General features: G+C 32.6%; 1 protein-coding gene across 1 annotated transcript in view; it reads right to left on the minus strand.

Annotated features, from left to right (window-relative positions):
* The window catches only part of LOC105172216 (putative 3-hydroxyisobutyryl-CoA hydrolase 3), a 38084-nt gene that overhangs the window by 12573 nt on the left and 4156 nt on the right, over nucleotides 1-21355 (minus strand). Inside the window, exons 5-10 of the mRNA XM_088886079.1 lie at nucleotides 16805-16891; nucleotides 8720-8788; nucleotides 5647-5710; nucleotides 5436-5515; nucleotides 4897-4980; nucleotides 4109-4193 (exon numbers count right to left, since the gene is read on the minus strand). Of these exons, the coding sequence (XP_088742205.1) occupies nucleotides 4109-4193; nucleotides 4897-4980; nucleotides 5436-5515; nucleotides 5647-5710; nucleotides 8720-8788; nucleotides 16805-16891 (469 nt within the window). The remainder of the gene's footprint in view (nucleotides 1-4108; nucleotides 4194-4896; nucleotides 4981-5435; nucleotides 5516-5646; nucleotides 5711-8719; nucleotides 8789-16804; nucleotides 16892-21355) is intronic.

Here is a 21355-nt window from a genome sequence, read left to right on the forward strand (position 1 = left end):
TTTCGTAAATATGTGCCAATCAAATTGTCACTATTATTTTTGTAGTGATTAAAAAATCATCAATTTGTCGCTTCAGGCTAAACAACTCGACTGCATGTTTTTCCTTTTGCGACAAAGAATTATCGTTTCATTTTGGCACATCCACACAGGGGCGGGTCCAAATCCTGTCAATCACATGCCCCGACAGGGCTTGAACCAAGACAAGGGTTACTAATCTATGATTAATTATTTTTCATATTGTCTGAGTTTATGCATCGAGTGGTATTGATAGGGTTTTGGATCGAAGGCTTTGATCCAATACCTAATTTGATATATATTTTTTTGAAATTGTAAGCCAATAACTTGACATATGATGAAAAATTGACGGAAAAGAACAAAAAGGAATTGGGACTCAAGAAACTCAACGACCAAAGGAGGCAGAAGCTTTGTAAAAATTAAAATAAAATAAAAATTTATATTTTCTTTTGGAAAAACTATTTTCTCACATCTCCTCACTTTTAGATATTCTATCCCCACTAGTAATTACAACCACATAATTTTCACTTAGTCAAGAAAAAAAGTTTGCTCCGTCTCACAATTTTCTTAACCATCAACATCAGGTAATAATTCTTTCAAATTTTTATTGTTTTTGTATTTTATATTATTTAATTTTAATTTTTGACCAACTTGCTTTTTGGTTAGTTTTGTAATATTTTTGTTTCTTCATATATTTTATTGAAGTGGACAAATAAACAAACTTAAATATAAAAATTGATTGTGAAATTTATGATTAAAGAAATAAAGGTTTTAATTTTAAGGGAATGGATAAATTTGCTATTAAGAGACCACAGAACTTATAAATGCGTCTTGCTAAGATTCATTATGATGATATCTCTTCTCATAATATTTTTTTATTAAGAAAGTAACTCGAAATATATATTTTCAATATGAGGCGAAGTTTTGAGTTTTCAAGTTGTCGTGATTTTTCAAGTCTTCCTATCAAGATTGTTGAGATTTTTTCATTCATGTGGCATTTTATTGAATTGGCGTTGACATTTTCTGTGGCAATAATATCTATGGAAAGAACTTTTCAGCAATGTATATTGCCGAAATCAGATTGCGAAATAAGATAAGTGATGAATGACTTGATAATTTGTTATATTGTGTGGGGAAAGTATTATTTTAATCCGCTAAATATGCCTAATTTTATATTTTAGTTCGATAACTATGTTCATTTTTGTATAGGTCCAGTAACTTACGAAATTGTTTACTTTTAGTCCTCTGACAGATTTTCGAACAATTTTACCCCTATGCAACTTTTGAAAGACAGTTTTAATCTATATGCACTCATAGGGGTAAAATTGTCCGAAAATCTGCCAGAGGACTAAAAGTAAGCAATTTCGTAAGTTACTGGACCTAAACACAAATGGACATAGTTATTGAAAAATTAAATATACGTAAGGGACTAAAATAATACTTTTCCCTATAGTTTCATAACTATGTTTTGTATTATATTTCTCAAATCATAAAACACTAATATAAGAATTAATGATGGAATTTGAAAGATACATAGAAATGCCAAAGCAAGGAAAAAAGACTGTAAAAGACCTTTATCTAATGTACAAAAGAAAGGTTCCAAACTTATTTTTAAAAATTATTTTATTTAACTATATATACGTTGTGAATTGATTAATGGAATAATCTTTTATTTATATGTTTTTCTATAATATTGTTTTTATTATAAGTTTAATGTTCTAGTAGCCTAGAGAAAGAAAATTATTTAGTTTAGTACAATAGTTTTTATTTTCTTGATCTTAATTGACTAATAATATTACTTTTATTAAGAAACGTATTACTATTATAATTAATTGAAAGAAATTTCATATTTCCAATTTTAGCATATGAAATTTTTTGAGTTGGTCTTTCGTAACGCGTTTAAAGTTTTATGCACATGATATATATATTGATCTCGATCAAAAGAAAGTTTAAATTTAATTTAATTAATAATAATTTTTTAATAATTCTCACTTATATATACTATTATCTTTTAATAAACATCCTTTTAATGATGAATCTAATTTTCATTTAATACATTTTGTAATTAATATAATACATATTTAAAACATTGAATTCACAAAAACAAAAATTAAAATTCAAAAATGAACTTGATACAAAATATAAATTATTGAATTGTTTTTCCTACTAATAATATAATTAGTATTCTATTAGGTGTTAAACACATAAAGTTAACTGGTATGATAGAATTCTAATGGAGATTGAGACAAAATAATTTAGATTATAAGATAAGATGATATATATGTGTGTTATGTATAGTTAATTGAATAAAATTTAAATTTTAAAATAAAATATGTAAACCTGAAATTTTTTTAGTTTTTAAATTTTTGTGGTCATGACGAAAATAATCTTATTAAAATTACATAATAGATACAATTTTATATGATAATAAAATAAAATCATGGATGTCTAATTCATAGTGTCCAACAATTGGACTCTTAAATATTTAATAAATTGAAGTTTGATGATTAAATATTTGAAATTGAAATAATTATTTTTATATCGTCTAAGTTAGAAATTTTAATACTTATTATTCCATTGTAAATCGGTCTCGTAATCGGTTTAATCAATTTGAAGAAAATAAAATTTTTATAATGAGAAAATTATGTTATAAATAACTTTGAAATAGTTAATACTAGAAGTAAAAAAAAAAGAAAATAAAAACTAAATGAAATGACCATTTAATAAATTTTTTCTTTTCTAAATTCTGCACAACCAAAAAAAAAATTAAAATATTATTTCATAAGTCAAAAAAGTTTTAGTATAACCCCAAGTTTAATGAAAATAAAGTTCAATTAGAAACTAGAATATTTATGCTTATTCTATATACAATATTGTATTTTCATTTTATATATGGTTTATCTAATTAGAGCTAATTAATAAGACGAAATATTTAAATGTAAAAATCGAAAGAGAAAAGAAAAAACAATTATTTTCATTAATTGTTCCTGTAATGTGATCAGCAAGGTAAAATAATATTTATTAAGAATATAATAGCCTTACTAAACAAATATTTGACAATAAATATTAACTTACAACTAAAAAGCACCAATTAAAGCAAAAATTAAATAAATATATTTATCTATTTTAATGTATTTTTATATGCACAAACTTAAATTTTTATTTTGCATTATATACTTCTCTATATAAGTAAATCAATCATTATATATTTTTTATTTATGACTTTTAGTCATTGTATATTCTACACAGACACACATACATATAATGTGTGTGTGTTTTTTATGTATTTGTTGTGTATTTATATAATTTATCTCGATCTAAATTTACTTATATAATTGAACTTATACAAAAAAGAATGCATATATTGTCAGTAGAGAAAAATATAATTTATAATATAAAAATAATAATTAAAGTGGAGAAAAGATATGTTATTTTTTAACTATATGCGTTTACTTTGCAACAATAATATTTATTATTTACAAAAGTACCTATTAAATTAAGTTAATATATTTTCAGTTATAAATTTATCTTATAACTATAACATAATAATTTTATTGAGAATTTATCTTATAAAATTTATCCTACAATTTTGACATTTTATCCTCTATCATTTTAGAAATGCAAAATAGTCTTGTAATTTTTTGACATTTTGCAATTTAATCCTTCCGATGTCGAACTTTGCAAAATTGTCGGAATAAATTATGTGCTCCTGGCAACTTTAGTATTTTTATCCTTTATCTTTCTACGGGTTGCAAAAGAGTCCTATAACATTTTGATATTTTCCAATTTTGGTCCTTCTAGTGCCAGATTTTGCGAAAGTGGTTGGAATAAATCATGTACCACATTTTTCTTTAATTGTTCATCTATATTGACAAAAGTCAACCAAAGAATAATTAAGTCCTAATTTAATGAACCACGAGAGACGTACATGATTTATTAGGCAACGTTTGCAAAATCCGACAGCGAAGGACCGAAATTACGAAAGGTCAAAACATTACAGAATTCTTTTACAAAAAAAAAAAAATACTAAAATTCCATAATCAAAAATATATTTTAAGTCTAATTAAAAATAAATTGTGAGAGCATTAATTACCAAAATGTCCAGACAATCGGGATAGGAAATATGAAGCACCAACATCAGGGAAATGTCCTATCGAGGCCTCCGGCATTGCAAACACCTGTATCATCATTGCAAAATTTGAATTATAAAATAATATTATAAAATATTTTTAATTTACAAGATATTAAATGTTATCATAGAATTATACAAAAACTTTGAATTCGATTTAACAAAATAAGATTACGAAGCTTACAAAATGTCAGTTATGAAAAGATTCGATATGATTTTAAAATAAATTGGAACGAAACTCCTAACTTTTTTCTAGCGGGAAAAATGCAAGCAACCCCTTGGATATTGTAAATGAGCCAATTACTCCCTTATGAAAAAATAAATAGCGATTTACCTCTCTGTATTTTTTAAAATACAACAATTTACCTTTCTGTACTTTTTAAAATGAAGCAATTTACCTCCCTATATAAGGAGGTAAATTGCTTCATTTTAAAAAGTACAGAAAGGTAAATTGCTATATTTTTCATAGGGGGGGTTATATGCTCATTTTCAATATCAAAGGAGGATAAATTGCTATTCACCCTTTGTCTAGCTACAGGAGGTTACGTGCTACTAACAACTAATCTTTCGATTTTATAAGTTTATTTGCTTAAAATTTACTAAATAATTTTTAAAAAATTTTATAAACTCTGAAATATTTTATGACATGTTTTGACAGAATATATAAACTCGCTTGCCATTTTAGTGCTAAAACCAAAATATGCTTGGAAGTTGGAAAATATATTTGAAGTTGAAAAGTTGAGGAAGAGCACAGTGTTCTCTGTGACGACTCGGAAGCTTGCATTCATGGATAGCCCTGCACCTCCTCCCATAACCACGCCATTCATCAGCACAACCTTCAAAGAAGAATTAAAAGAATTCAACTTTTGCAATTAGGGTAAACAACAAAAAGAAAATGACAAAATGATTCTTGAATAACTTATATATTATGTAGGGAAAAATATTATTTTAGTCCGCTAAGTATGCTTAATTTTAATTTTAATCCGATAACTATGTCCATTTTCGTTTAGGTCTAGTAACTTATGAAATTGCTTACTTTTAGTCATCTGGCAGATTTTTGGACAATTTTACCCCTATGAGTGGATATGAACTAAAACTGCCTTTCAAAAGTTGCATAGGGGTAAAATTGTCCGAAAATCTGGCAGAGGACTAAAAGTAAGCAAATTTCGTAAGTTACTGGACCTAAACAAAAATGGACATAGTTATCGAACTAAAATTAAAATTAGGTATACTTAGTGGACGAAAATAATAATTTTCCCTATTATGTAAGAAGTAGAGAAGTATAACTTGCCAATGGTTTATTGTATGTTGCAATCAGATAATCCAACAAAAGTTGTTTCTGGTAAAATCTGGCAGCCAAGCTCCAATGTCCTATAATTAATTACATTATGAATATGCATCAGTTATTACCTAAGATGAGAGAGAGAGAGAGAGAGAGATTTCTAACATATTGCTTCGGTACTTAATATTTTCGGGCAGCCATTAATGTATACTGTCGTTACCTTCCGAAACGAGTTGAACAAATCTAACAACATCTCCACCAGCACAGAATGCCTTCCCTTGTCCCTGTGTTTCAGATTATTAGATAATCAAAACTACTTTTCGAAATTTGATGTGCTCGCTACAAAAAGAGATAAAATTGAGTTTTCATTATATTATAAATGGACACGGCTTAAAACTTGTGGTAAACCAATATTATATTAATCACGGTTAAATAAAATCAAAACAAAAATTTTAATTTTTACCACGATAATATAGCCATGGTTTTTGGTCATATCTAAAACATTTTGCCATAATTTTGGTCATGGCTAATGTTTTGGCTACACTTGCAAAAACAACGATCAGTCGTGATTAATTTGTATTTTGCCACAGTTTGCTGTTTTTTGCTATAGTAATTAACAATAAGAGAAAATTATATTTCTAGTGAGTATCCATATAATATAATTTTGAGAATTTTATATTGGGTGAACTACGACGAGCTCATCTGAGATTTGAAATAATTATAAACACCTTATCTTTATTTGAAAAATTACTAGTACCCTAATTTTAATGTTCTTCCATTAACTAGTTCAATTCGTTATTTTTAGTTAGGTTTTTATATCTATTTTAAAGTTATGAAATAATTTACTTGTTTTTTTTTGTTTTTGTAATAATTTTGTATGAAGTAGAAGGGCAAGAGGAAAATTTCACCTCATCAACTTTTTTTTTACGATTTCTTAAATTGTGTTACCAAAAGAACACTAGCAAGAGAAAAGTGGATATTTCTAAGGAGATCCAAGAACTATATATTGGTAATTTTTCAGACAAAAATACCATATCTATAATTATGTTAAATTTTTAAAAAATTCATTATAATTTATCTTTTTTATATTAGGTAAGGTTAAATCTAAATTACCCCACAATGAAAATCGAAATAGATACAAGAACACTATAAATTAAGGGGAAAAAACAGCATATATTATGTGGGGCAAAATCCTATTTTGATCCCTTTAAAAAATGTTATTTTTGTTTTTGGTATCACAATTATGGCGAGTGTTGTTTTTGGTACCATAAAAAATAAAAATAAGGCAGAGGTCATGTGCCTCGCACATGGGTGTTAACGGTCGTTATCTCCTATTCACTCACATGACTTTGACTTCAAAGGTTATGTTTAATAGTACCAAAACAACCAAAAATGTGTTTTTTTTTTTTTTGTATCATTGAAAGAAAAAAATATTTTGACCAACTTTGACACAAATTATAAGATTTTTTTTTATTTTTTTCATAAATAAAAATATTAGAAAATTTTTATTTTAAAATATATAATAAAATAGCTCTAAAATTATAATTATTTGTATTTCAAATAATTTTTAAGATCTTTTTTTACTATTTTTGAAATTAAATTATATTTGATCTAAAAATATATTAATATTTTATCACAAACTATAAAAATTAAAATTTAGTTTTTGGGTAAAAGTATTAGATATATCTTTTTATTATAATAAATTAATTTTTAAATTAAAATTATTTACATTCGAGATAAATTGTAGCAACTATTAATTTTTTAAATTAACATTTTATTTTGTTTGAAAAAATAAATAAACTTTGACCATAAGTTATAAAAAATAAAAAACATAAAGAATTATTTAATATAAATAATAAAATATTTTATAATTTATAATTATTTATTTTAGTTGAATTCTAGCATATTTTAATTATTTTTATCATTTATTCTAAAAATATTTTAATAAACTTTGATAAAAAAAAGTAAAAAATAAATTTTAGTTTTATTTCTAATATTTATCTCTAATATAAATAACTATAATTTAAAAATTAATTTATTGTTTAATAAAATAAAATTTATCTAATACTTTTATTCAAAAATTTTAATTCTAATAGTTTGTGCTCAAATATTAATATATTTTAGACCAAATTTTAATTCTTATAGTTTGTGGCAAAAGTTGGTCAAAATATATTTTTTTCTTTCACTGGTACCAAAAAAATATTTATTTTATTCTTTTGGTACCATTAAACATGATTTTGAAGTCAAAGTCACATGAGTGAATAGTAGATAACGGTCTTTAACACTCATGTGTGAGGCACATGGTCTCTGTCGTTAACTTGAAATCAAAAAAGCGTGTTTTTGTGTTTTATGGTATCAAAAGCGACACTCACCATAATTATGATATCAAAAATAAAAACGATCTTTTTTTACAGGACCATAAAAAGATTTTGCCCGTATTATGTGCGTATAAGCATCTATAGACGCATATATATTTATATATAAGTGTGTGTGTCATTTTTCTCTATTGAATGCATAACAAACATAAACGAATATAAGAAATGATCTTACATTATGGTAAAATGATAATAAATTATGTATTATTAACTATCATGAACACAAACGTACCTTCAGTATTATAAGTTTGAATGTATCATCAACTCTAAATTTACCCCACAATGAAAATCGAAATAGGTACAAAACACTCTAAATTTAAGGGGGAAAAAGAAACAGTCTACATTATGTGTGTATAAGTATCTATGACACATATATGTATATATATACAGAAAAGCTACAATTTTAGGTTTGTAATTTAAGGGTGGCATTTTTGGCTCTCTACGAATTAATTTTTGTAATTTAGTCTTGTAGCTTCATATAATTTTAGCAATTTAATCATTTTCCGGCTAATTAGACTGAAAAATATGCACGACTTGCACATGACCCAATTAAATCGTAATTTTCATCTTGTAAAATAATTTGTGTAGTACCTAAGTTATATATAGTACTAATATTACAATTTAATTAGGCCATTTACAAGTCACATGCAATTTTCCAACCAATTTTGCCTGAAAATGATGAAAATTGCCTAAATTTTGAAGTTTTAGGACTAATTTTTAAAAACCATTTGTGTAGGATTAAAAATACATCCCCATAAATTACAGGATCAAAATTATAATTTTATATATATGTGTGTGCGCGCGCCATTTTTCCTATTTTAATGCATAAGTAACATAATCGAATATAAGAAATGATCTTAGATTATGGTAAAATGATTATATATTATGTATGATTAACTAAAACGAACAGACACATACCTTCAGTATTATTAGTTTGATGGTATCATCAACCTCATACTCTTCCAGCGCCCTCTTCATTTGCGAAATCTGTGTTTGAAAACATTTTACCCTTACATCAGAGGCTTTAAGTTACTTGGACGTAAGAGCATATATTTTGAGAGTGACAGTGTCGTTAACATCCTTATTCTCTGATTTCAATCATAAAAAATTGAAGTATAAGGTATAGTAGTGTTCTTTTTTTTTTTCCTGATAAATTTTACATCATCTGTGTATAAAATCATGGGAAAAGTATTATTTTAGTCCGCTAAGTATGTCTAATTTTAATTTTAGTACGATAACTATATCCATTTTTGTTTAGGTTCCGTAACTTACGAAATTACTTACTTTTAATCATCTGACAGATTTTCGGACAATTTTACCCCTATGAGTGCATATGAACTAAAACCGTCCTTCAAAAGTTGCATAGGGATAAAATTATCCGAAAATCTCTTAGATGACTAAAAGTAAACAATTTCGTAAGTTACTGGAACATAATTATCGGACTAAAATTAAAATTAGACATATTTAGCGGATTTTACTTTTTCCTAAAATCATTAACAGAACTTGTAGTTCTTATTAGTCGTTGTTAACAATTTACTATCAAGTACTATGGAAATAAATAGATAACAACTCCGGTGGAGTTGATCGCTAACCAAATTGCAGCATGAGGCAATAGCTTGCTGTCATTTGCAGGAAGGGTTCAGTTAATTAAATAGTGCTTTCTGCCTTCTCAACTTACTGGGCTTCATCATTCTTCTTGCAGAAAGATGTGATCAAAGAAATTGAGAAATGACTTAGGGCGTTTTTACCGAGTTCTGAAAGTGGTTTGGTGAATAAAGAGGAAAAAATGAATGTCATCCCTGTGATATATGAAATATGCAAAATATCTCCATGTGCTAAAAAAATATCAAATTATCACCTTGTGTTTTTAAAAATAAAGTAATTTATCTCCCTGACCCTGAAAGTAACCTACACGAACTTTAAGTGCGATTTTAATTGATTTTTAAGAATAAAATATATTTTATATTTAAATATAATATATAATAATATTATTATATATAATATTTATAATATATACATATTTTTATTTAAAAAAATTAAAATAGAAAAACAAACCCCCTCCCCCACCCTTTCTTTCCCTTAGCACGCCCCCCCCCCCCCACTCCACCATCCTCGCCGCCCCAGCCCGCCTCCCATCCCCACCTTCCCCCCCACCAATCGCCCACCCCCCTTTCCTCGTCTCCAGCACCGCCCACCCCACCTTTCCCCCTCTCCTCATCACTGCTCCCCCCCACCACCCCCCCCACCAATCTACCATCCTGCCGCCTTCTCCCCACCTTCCCCCCACCAATTGGTGGCCCTAGCCCGACTCCCTTCTCCTTCGTCGGTGCCGGCCCCTACCTTCTTCCCTCTCCTCACCACTGCTTCCCCCTTCCCCCCCCCCATCCACCATCCCGCCACCTTCCCCCCACCAATCAGCCGCCCCAGCCCGCCCCCTTCCCTATCAGCGACGTCGCTCCCCCACCTTACCCCTTCTCGTCGGCCCTCCCCCACCTTCCCCCCTCCCCGTCTCTCTCTCTCTCTCTATATATATATATATACATATATAATTTTTAATTAAATTTTATGTAATTTAGATATATTATATATATATATTTAATCTAGATCATTGATCAATTTTAATTTAATTTGGACTATTGATCTTGCTAATTCAATTTAAGCCGATCCAACAATATAAGGATGTAAATATAATTTTATAATTAAAAATAAAATATCCAAAATAGCGTGTGAATGGCATGAAATTGCATGAAGGGCTTATTTGCTTTACTATGAAAAATATAAAGGGGTAATTTGCTATTTTTTTCACAGGCGGGTAATTTTCTCATTTCATATAACACAGGGGTACTTTGCATTTAACCGTAATTAAAAATATTCAATTCTTAAAAAATTAAATTAATATAATAATCATTATAAATTAAATAAATACAATAATATAAGTACAATTAATTCTTACAAATTATTTTTCCGACAACGAGTGACGGGTTCATATTTACAAGAAGGAGGAATTTTTAGAAGATTTATAATCTAGTGTTGAGCAAATAACAAGATAGCAAACTTGTCTTCTTGGCTAATTAGAAACCGTGTGGTTCTAACTAGTGAAGAGAAACTAAATATGAAATGTGGAAGAAATTATTTTTAAATAAATTAGTATATATATTCATTATTATTTTTATTAATAGGCAAGATAAGGATAGGCATAGGGCCTTATAGGCTAATAGACCAAAGTCCGAGCCAAGCCCTATCGGCTGCTAGGGCTCGACGGAGCTTGGTTTCGCCCCTAAAGGCGGGAGGGTCGGGTATTCAAGCCTTGATGCCAATGAATAAGCCTTTGATGGGTAAGCACCTTTGGGATTTGGTGACGGACAGACCTACTGTTTCAGTTAGATGGATTAAAAGCCATCGGTTACATAATATATCACTATAGACGGCCCAATGAATGGTACGTGAAGCTGGAAAAAGATGCTGAAAATCAGGAATGTTGTGCAGCAAGAGCACTTCATTTTCATATTGGAGATGGAACCTTAATTTGGTTATGTCATGATCCAGTGCATGCAATAGGAGATTTGCTTCATCAACTACCCAGAGGGCAAATGACCACTGGTACTCAGCTCCAGCCACGGCTAAGCCCCTGTCATTGTTGTTGGGGATTGGCAATGGCCTCAAGTTCGGAGCTGTGTAGTTGTTGCAATTCTTGGACACTTACCTGTTATACATGGTGGAGTTGATGCTGTGGAGTGGAAGCGTGGTGCACAGGGCTTCTCTTCAGTTTTAGCTTGACGTTTGTTTCCAAAAGTTCATTACCCCATGTGGCACAGATTGATTGACGGAACTTTCAAAATCCGTCGTAACTCTTTTGTGCTTTGTCTAGCAATTCAAGAGAAGCTTACAAATGCTCGACAAGTTGAGGCTACACCATGAGAATGAGTTTTGTTGCTTGTCAAGATCAGATACTAGAGGCGCGCCAACATTTGTACTTCGAATCAGTTTTGCTAGATTTTTGCCTTGTCCATTGCAAACGACAAGTCAAGCTCCAGTGGCCGCATGATCAATGGAACTTGGGAGTTGCTTGGGCAGCGGCTAAGTGGTGGAAAAAGCACTTGATCAATGAAGCGTACATTGCGTTATTAGCTTTGCTAATCTACCACACTTGGCAAGAACGTCATGCTAGACGTCGTTTTCAAGGGAATGATCGAAGTCCAGTAGAGGTTACTAACATTGTATTAAATTAGATTAAACTTGGTATTGTTAGTACACAATTGGTTCCATCACTTCAAGGCTCTCTATAGGACTTGGAGGATTATAGTTAATGAATAGGAGCCCTTGCTTCCGGTGTGTCACAAGATGATTTTATATTCTTTCTTTTAATGTAACTTACCTTTGTCTGAAAAACAACTCTAGTGGAATTAAAATTCAAAATCTCATAATTTTTGGAGCATAGTTTCGGCACTAAACTAGAACTTGTTAGAAAATGATCCCCAAATTAGCATGTTACGTGCATAACACATATATTTTTTTGGTCAAAATTTATGAATTTTTTATTAAAATTGTCCTCAAAATTATCATTTCTTTCAATTGTAGGACCAAATTATCAAAATTGACTTCAACAAACCAAAATTACGACCCTTGTAATTACATAACTATATATGTAAGTTTTTCAAAAAAAGAAATTATGCCAACAATAAAGTTGTAAAATTATAACAAAGCTAGACAGAGGACTCGAGACGTGAACTCTTGGAGAGGAGATGAGTTTGAAGCTATTGTAACTGATGAAACTACTAAGTGGCAGCAGAGGGCCAAAATCCATTGGATGAGAGAAAGGGATCGAAATACGAAGTATTTCCATGGACGGATTTTTGTTGGAATACGTGACTAAAAAGCCCAATTGGATGGGCGATTTTTGGAAACTATTCTAGCGATCTTTATTTAAGTAATATAGTCCCGATGGATATGGTAAGTATTCGTCTATGGTACATGTGCCTGTTGTGATTACCAATTACATTAAGCACTGCTTTAATGTCACAATAGATGCCCACTGACCATAGATAACCCATGTAGTTGAGCTACGCATTGGATGGCGGCTATCAACCTAACTTTCGAGGATTGGTCTGAAATGGTCCAAGTCAAAACCTCGAGACTAAGTATCGAGATCCATATTGAGACTTGCAAAATACATTCATTGGATGAGTGTCGTGTTTCATTGACGACAAACATCAGACGTCTATGCAATTTCAGTACGTTAGTTGACAAGATGGTCAATTGAATGAACTAACTCGTGGTGATCGTAATGTGAAAGCCTTGGAGGCTAGGTCAGTATGACTTGAGTCCCAACTCCGATAGTACGGGAGTAGTCCTCAAACTTGAGAAATCATGACAGTCACATAGGTATGATGCTATATCTTGAATCTGCACGAGAGGTGATTATGTTGCAGATATTATCATCACAAGCCTTGTCTACTGTAGTAAGAGTATGTAACGTGGACTATGAGTTCCAGAAAAGAGGATCCATCCCCTGACAGTATATGGCAGAGGTATTCTACACACTTGGAGACGCGTTCACGCCTTATGAACCTGTGGCCACAGTGATTGATCGAATAGGAAAAAGTGCTTCCTATTTGTAACAATTAAGCGTGACATTGTCTCAAGTATTAAAGCATAGCCGCCTAGTCTAGGATGAAAACTGATACCAAATCCCATGCCCTAGACTAAGGCCGGTATGGACTCGAAAGCCTAAATGTTCACACAGACATTCACCTAGTCTCTAGTGCCATGCATCATTGCTAGACGACCACCCATGGTAGCGGGCTTTCTTGATCAAGGGTTGATTAAGAATGATTAATTAAATTAGATTTAATTAATCAAAAGTGTTGGATACTAGCCCCAGTCTAGCTGAAAGGTGAATATAAAAAGTCATATACAAATCATCGAGAAAGAACAAGGAATTAATTTGGAATTGATTCCATAAGGTGAAAACAATTGGTACCCACACATGGGGGCCCATTGGATGGATAACTCAAGATTAAATTAGTTGAATTAATTTAATTGGACTTTTCTTTATTAATTAATGAATTTAATTTATTAATTAATAAGAGATATTTTGGACTTGTGTATTTAATTGGACTAAGTAACTGTTAGGCTTAATTAGTTGAATTTTTTTTAATTAGATATAGTTAAAATTGATTGGACCTTGAATTTATTTTATATAAATTCGGGTCACTAGCAAATTGATGGAAAGAGAGTTGACCAAGAAATTTTACTTTTGGAAAGTATATACTTGGCCATAATTAGACACCTTTTTATATGGCATAATTGGATCATACCGTGTTATCTTATAGGTGAGTGGAATGTATCTAAACACATTCCTACTCATGTATACAAGGAATATATATGCATTGTGTAAAATTATTTAAAAAAATAATTATGCAATACATAACCCACACAAAAAAATCTCTCCCTTCCCCTCACTTTCTGCCCCCCCCCCCCACCCCCCACCCCCACTTGGTGAGAGTTTGGCTTTGATCCCTTCTAACAAAGGGATCAAGACTTCGTTCACTCCGGTGTAGTGTGGATCATTGCGTTGGAATTTTGGGTGAACAATTCAATGCTATTGGTCGATTGAAAAGTTAAATCATTCAAGAGATACTCTCGTTTTTTTATTTATACCTCTCATCTCGATTTTATAACCATAGTCGCGTATGAATTTTTGTATTCTCCTTTTCATACTACATCGAACGCCCGAGAACACTAAGAGTACACCCTTTGCTTCGAACGACTTATATTTATTTTTTACGGTACTTTATTATTTTCGTCCCTCACTTCCACTAGCGCATTCCCAGACCGATCCGCTTGTCATTTCAATTTCTTCACAAGCAAAGGTCAATTGAATTCTTCGATTTTGAATGGTACTGGTTCTTGGTGCTCAAACAATGAACATATTCAAGAATTGATCCCTTCTTATTTTTACAATCTATTTCAATATCCAGGGCTATCTTTATAGATTTACATGCTATGGTAGCAAATGTGCAGCCTTAGATATTGTTAGAGCAGAAACAAGAGTTCTCCTGATCTTTTGAGATTGAGGAGATTCGAGCTGTTATCTTCTCTATGACTCCACTCATCCCCGGGTCCAGATGGTTTTCCTCCGTTCTTCTTTCAACAGTACTGGAATATAGTTTAAGAATATTATTAAATATGTCTTATATATCCTTAATTCTCATGTGATGCCCCCCGAACTAAATCATACTCACATAGTGTTAATTTTGAATATTCAATGTTCGGAGTATGTTTCTCATTTCGACCTATTAGTTTATGTAATGAATTCTACAAAATAGTGTCAAAAGTTCTTGCTAATAGACTAAAGTGGTGGATTATGTTATCTCTACTTCACTATCGGCTTTTGTTAGTGACGCCTTATTTCGGATAATGTGCTCTTGACCTCTGAGTGTAATCATTTTCTAAAGTACCAACGGAGAGGGAATAAACGATTTTTTGCTTTAAAGTTGGATATGAGTAAGGTGTACGACCTCTTTGAATGGTCTTTAGTCGAATTTGCTTTACATAGACTGGGCTTTACTGACGAAGTTGATTATGATATGTCCTTACATCTGTTAGTTTTTCCTTTGTGTTAAATGGTCAGTAATTTGGATACTTACAAGCACGATAGGGTATTCGACATGGTGATCCCATTTCACCGTATTTGTTCATTATCTATTCGGATGTTTAGTTACTGTTGCAGGATGTCGAGATTAGAGGTGTTATCGAAGGGATTGTAGTGGCAAGGCGAGCTCGATGGATTTCTCACCTCCTTTTTGCTGATGATTCCCTAATGTTTTGTAAAGCAACTGAAGAGGCCATCTTGGGGATTGGGACTATTCTTAGCATATAAGAAATGGTTTTGGGACAAATGGGGAATTACGAAAAATCGTGGATTGTATTTAGTCTAATGTGCTTACTGATCAACAACTCTTCCTCGTGGGTATTATTAATGTAGTCGTGGTGACCAAGTTGCAGAAATATTTGGGGTTCCCGACTGTTGTGGGAAGGGCTAAATAAAAAAAAATTTCATCGTGGGATGGAACGAGAAATTTCTGTCCAGTGCAGGGAAAGAGATCCTTCTTAAAGCAGTCCTCCAAACAATGCCGACGTATATCATGAAATGTTTTCTACTTCGCACACCCACTTAAGTGAGATCCAGACTATATTTGCTAAATTTTTGTGGAGTGTCCCAAAACACTGACGTATTCACTAGGTGGCGTGGGCACGTTTATGCATAAGGAAGCAAAGTGGTGATTTGGAATTTCGTGATCTTTGGGTTTCAACTTGGCATTACTAGCAAAACAATCATGAAGATTATAATGAATTCGGAGTGCCTGTTTGTAAGAGTCCTTCAAGCATATTATTTTCAGGACTTCTTTTGGTGAGGCTTCAGTTGGCTATAACCCTTCGGTGACGTGGCACAACATCATGGAGGCTCAATTTATAATTGATGTAGGCTGTAGATGGCAAATTGGTGATGACACGACAATTTGAGCTTGGACGGATGGGTGGCTTCCTAGACCTTTTCATTTCCATCCAATCTCCCTCAAACCCCATGATTGTGAAGAGTTTACAGTAAGTAGTTTTCTTAAACCAGATGGGAAAGGTTGGGATTTATCAAAGTTACAATGCATTACCTCAATCACACGGGAGTATAGTTCACATTTTGATCATATTATCTGGCCCTATACGACTATTGGTATTTTCATTGTCAAAAATGCTTATTTGGTGGTTAGAAGAGAGCATCTAAGACAAAATGGAGTATTGGCTAAAGCCTCTGGACTTCAACGAAATCCAGGAAAGCACTTTCTGTGGAATGTCAAACTCTCGAGAAAAATTAAACAGCTTGGTTGGAGGTTGTGTCATGGAACATTACCGCTTTAGATAAATTTGTGCCAACTTCATTCTAAGATTGAGGTTAAGTGTCAAATTTGTGACAATTCAGAGGAAAATGAAGAGCATCTTTTCTACCTTTGTCATTTTGCCCGACAATCTTTGGTATTGGTGGAAGTCCCTTGGGCTATTACCTCTTTTTGGGAAGTTTCGGCGGAAATCTGGCTACAAGAAATGGCGGAGAAATGCACGTTTGATCAGTACTGCATGGCCTTATCTCTCATTTTGGGAATTTGGGGTAATAGAAGTAAATTACTCTTTGAAGGCAGTCACCAAACTCAGCTATCACTGTCCAGTTTGTTCAGGTATATCCGCCAAACTGATGATAGTAGATGTTTTACTTGATTATGTTTTACTTGATTACCTTGTAATAGATCATATTTCAATTTCTGTGCATCCTTTGGCCAAATGGGCATGTGAGTGTTAATGACTTGATACTATTGGTGTTCTTTTGAGTATTCAATAGATTTCCTTTAAAGAAAATAATTAAAATGTGATTTAAAGTAACAAAATTATGGTATTTGTTTCTTCTATTTTGACTTGGAGCTCATTTCGACAGGTTTTAAACACCATTTGATGGATCATTTAAGATGCACCGACTTGTATTTGGTGGATCATTCAGGATACACCGGCTTGGAGCTCACTTCTATAGGATTAAAAAACCAAGATTTCTTGTATGTATGGATTGAGTTCAAATTCGACCACAACCTCTAGTTTCTGTAAAGAATCTTTAGGTTCTTCAGCTACTTCTCCATGACCTGTAGTCTAAATGATGAGGTAGATGCTAGCCTTTAGAGATCAGGACTCCTTTTCATCTTCTTACAACAAACTCTGAGGTTCTCTTAGATGAACATAACGTTCATGTTGAAAGCCCTTGTGTTTTTATCCCCTCCTCCTTAGACGGCCAACATCAAATGTGAGTCTAAGTTTCATATCCTTCTTGAGTATGAAGTTATCTTCCCCCTAACCTCATGAGAAACTTCATACACATTCGATAGTTTTTGGGCCTTTTACATTTCTATGCTTGAAGGAGCCCTCAAGTTTTCTATTTCGGATTCTATTGGATTAATTATTAATGGACTTGATCACTGTGGTACCTAGTTATCCCCTAATAGGATTCCCCAATCATTATTTTCATCATTGTAATAAATTCTTAGATCTAGAGCCTAGTTTCGAAAATATTTGGTCTCTTTATACTCTAACTTCTTTCAAGAAAACTGGTGAGAGAGATTTTGTTACTTAACCGCTCGCACCCATTGTATATTTGTTTCCGTAGTTCCTTTGAACCTTGGCAATTGGCGAGAGAAGTATAAATACATTCTAGCTCCTTTAGAGCATATTTGGCCTTTTGGCAGGCAAAGGTCTTTAGGGAATGCCTTTTTCAAATTAGTGAAATATATACATATTCTCCATTTTTTCATAGACTTGGGCGAAGTTACCACATTCAATGACCATCCTGAATTGCACCTTGACTACATACCCTGCCCTCGGAAGTTTATTCTCCTCTTCAATTATCTTATTCCTGTCAGCAACAAAACTTTATTCTCTGTTTTATTGGTCTAAACTCCGGATCTAGATTATGTTTGTGGACTATTACCTCCAGATATATCCCTTGAAAATCTTCAAGGCTCCATGCAAAAACATCTACATTTTCCTTAAAAAAATTTCATTAACACCTCCATTTTCGAGCTCATCTGCCACCCGACCTTGGTTGTTTTGTCACTATTTTCCAGTATCAACTCGATCACCCTGTACTTCTCGCGCGCTCAATTCGTACCTCGTCTTTCTTCTTTTTATTGCACCCTTGTTATTCAATCTCTAGAATCTCTCTTATTGAAATAATACACCTCAATCCTCAACACGATCCCTCACTTTTTTTGCAAAACATTATAACATTCTTGCTCCTTCTTCTAGTTGCAAACTACCTCTCCAATTCCTCCCTTCATAGGAAAATTTATTTCTAAATGGAAAGTGGAAACCACTATCCGAAATGCATTCAATCTTGGATGCTCCAAAATGACATTATATGGCTCCTCTACCACTAAGAATTTCACCATCATCGTTTTCATAGGTGGCTCTTTCCTCGAAGACACAAGCCGATCAATTGTGCCTACTAGGTTAATTTCAGATCCTCCAAATCCTTCTAGTAGGTGTGAGTAAGGCTAATATGTGTGACCCCTAAGTTCATCCTCCTTATCATATCCATAAAGATGATGTTTATGAAACTTCTATTGTCTACTAGTATTTTGTAAAATATCAAATTAGCTATATCTGCATCAATAACCTATATTCATCATCCAACTTCCTTCACCTTCATTTTTTAAGCAACTTCGGTCATATCTCTTCCTGACCCTATCCGAGTCATCTGATGTAGGGCTTCCCGCTTTCGTACGTGTGACCATTTTTTTGGCGCATTATTTGGAGAATTGTCTTTTCTTTTATCCTTATTTATAGGATCATTCCCTTTATCCTTCTAGCAAAACACCCTCTACTTTGAGATTTATTTCTCATCCACACCATCCCCTTTTTCTCTTGCTTCTTTTTTTCAATTCACTATGGCATTTTTCTACATAATCTTTTAAATATCCTTCCCTACTCAAATTTTGTATTTCGTCTTTTAAGTTCCTATAATACTCAATATCGTGCCTTCTATCTTTATGTAAATGGTAATACTTACTCGATCTGTCTTTAGATAGAGTATCTCTTGTTTTTTCTAGCCATCTCAGGACATTTGCATTCTCAACTAGCATCCATGCTCTTGCTCCCATGGTGGCCAATGGGGTGTAGTCTTGATACTTTGCATAAGGGTCTCTTGATCTCTTTCAGACTTTGATCTTCTGTGCCTCTCTCAGCAATCTTGATCTCTAAATTATGGCCTTTAACAAACCTTTCGAATTCCGTGTCTTTTATTATGTTCATCTTCTCATTGTCTGTATATCTTTATGCCACAAGCATGTGGTGTTGGACATCATTTGGTGGGTCCTTTGCTAATGCTGATGAAAAAGGTCCTTTTTTCAAGCAATGTATTAGGATATTAACAATTATGTTGATGCGCAAGTCCTGAACCTCCAAAACTTCATTGTTAAAATGACTCATGAAATTTCTCATTGTTCCATTCTCTCCTTGCTTGATTGTGAGAGATATGTTATAGAGCTTTTGGATTTCTTCTTTCTTATAAAAATGAAAATTGAATTTCTTAGTCAATTAAGCATAGGAATTTATACTCTTGCGAGTCCTTGTTCCCATCGTATTTAGGCAAATACGGGAACTTGAAATTTTGTTTCATGGTTTCGCTAGTGATCTCTACCAGAAACGATGAGATCTTTTGCAGAGTGGCTATTCCCTTCCTCTTCAATTCCTTTATCTCTAGCCTTAACTTCGCCACTCTCCTAGCAATATTGTCGGTTTCTTCCTTAGATATCACAGATGTCGAGGGCCTATGGTACACACTATCGGATCCCGCTTATGATGCTGGTGGACCCCAGACCTAGCACCCTGTCCTCATTGATTAGGGTTAACTTGGTTTCCTACCTCTTCAATAAATATTGCTTTACCTTTATCCCTATTCAACAGGCCTACTTATTCCTAGAACAAGGACCTTCTAAATGTCGAATTTTGTGCCACCATACCCGTGTTGAGTCTTTGTAATCCTAAAAAACATATCTTCTTGCAACTGATATCATATGCTGTAATTCCCTCCTTGAGAAATTTATCATCTAGTTGTCTTCTCCTCCTATTTATGGCGTTCTCTCAAATGATACTGATCTTCTATTATCCCTAGAACCTCCTTGTCTTGATCCATAGTGTTCAGACCATTTTACACAGACGACACTAACTAATCCAGGTCGAGGTCCTCAGCGACCTAGAGATGATCTGGAGATGACTTGGATTTGCTTTGACAATGATCAGGCGTACGGATCTAGGTGAGTATCTCGAACTAGAGTAGTAGTGGTTGACCTGCATATAAACGTTACGCGAACTGAAGTGGCCCTTAACTAAAACCCCCAAAATTTAAGTCTGTTTAGGTTTCGAGGTTATAAGGGTCAATATGATTTTGTTGAGTGTGATCTGGTAGTAATAGATGAAAACCTATACAATGGACTATCCATGTATTTATGGATACTTATGTGTTAGATTCTGTACGAGTCATGTGTCAATAATGTAGAGGTCAGATGAGTCCTAGATCCATGATCGACAAGGAGGGGCGTTGGGTCAGACGGGTTGGATGAGATCCAATCCATTGAAAAACACGCAGATTCTTGAAGTGTTTGGGCATATTCTTGTTTTTTAAATAGCATTTTGGTGTTTCCCCACTTGCTTAATACATTTTCCCTATAAGTTGCAATTTAGGTTCCAACCATTATCGCAAATCCTCTCGAATTGCTCTATTGTTGCCAAATCAATCAACTTTAGCAAACTTGATGACTTTTTTCATGATTTTTATGCCCATCACTATATTTGCTACGACTTTTCCATGGCCCGTCTATTAGGAGTTTTAAGGATGAACTTTTTATTGTCGGAAAGTCTGTCACAAGGATATTCTGCACTAATGGATCCGCCCGCGCCCTCCTCCCCCTCCCCTCCTCACGATCCAGTATAAATTAGAGTTTACTAGTTAGGTTTTCTTAG

The sequence above is a fragment of the Sesamum indicum genome, linkage group LG10 (assembly GCF_026168435.1).
Source record: "Sesamum indicum cultivar Baizhima isolate 11 linkage group LG10, ASM2616843v1, whole genome shotgun sequence".
NCBI lineage: Eukaryota > Viridiplantae > Streptophyta > Magnoliopsida > Lamiales > Pedaliaceae > Sesamum > Sesamum indicum.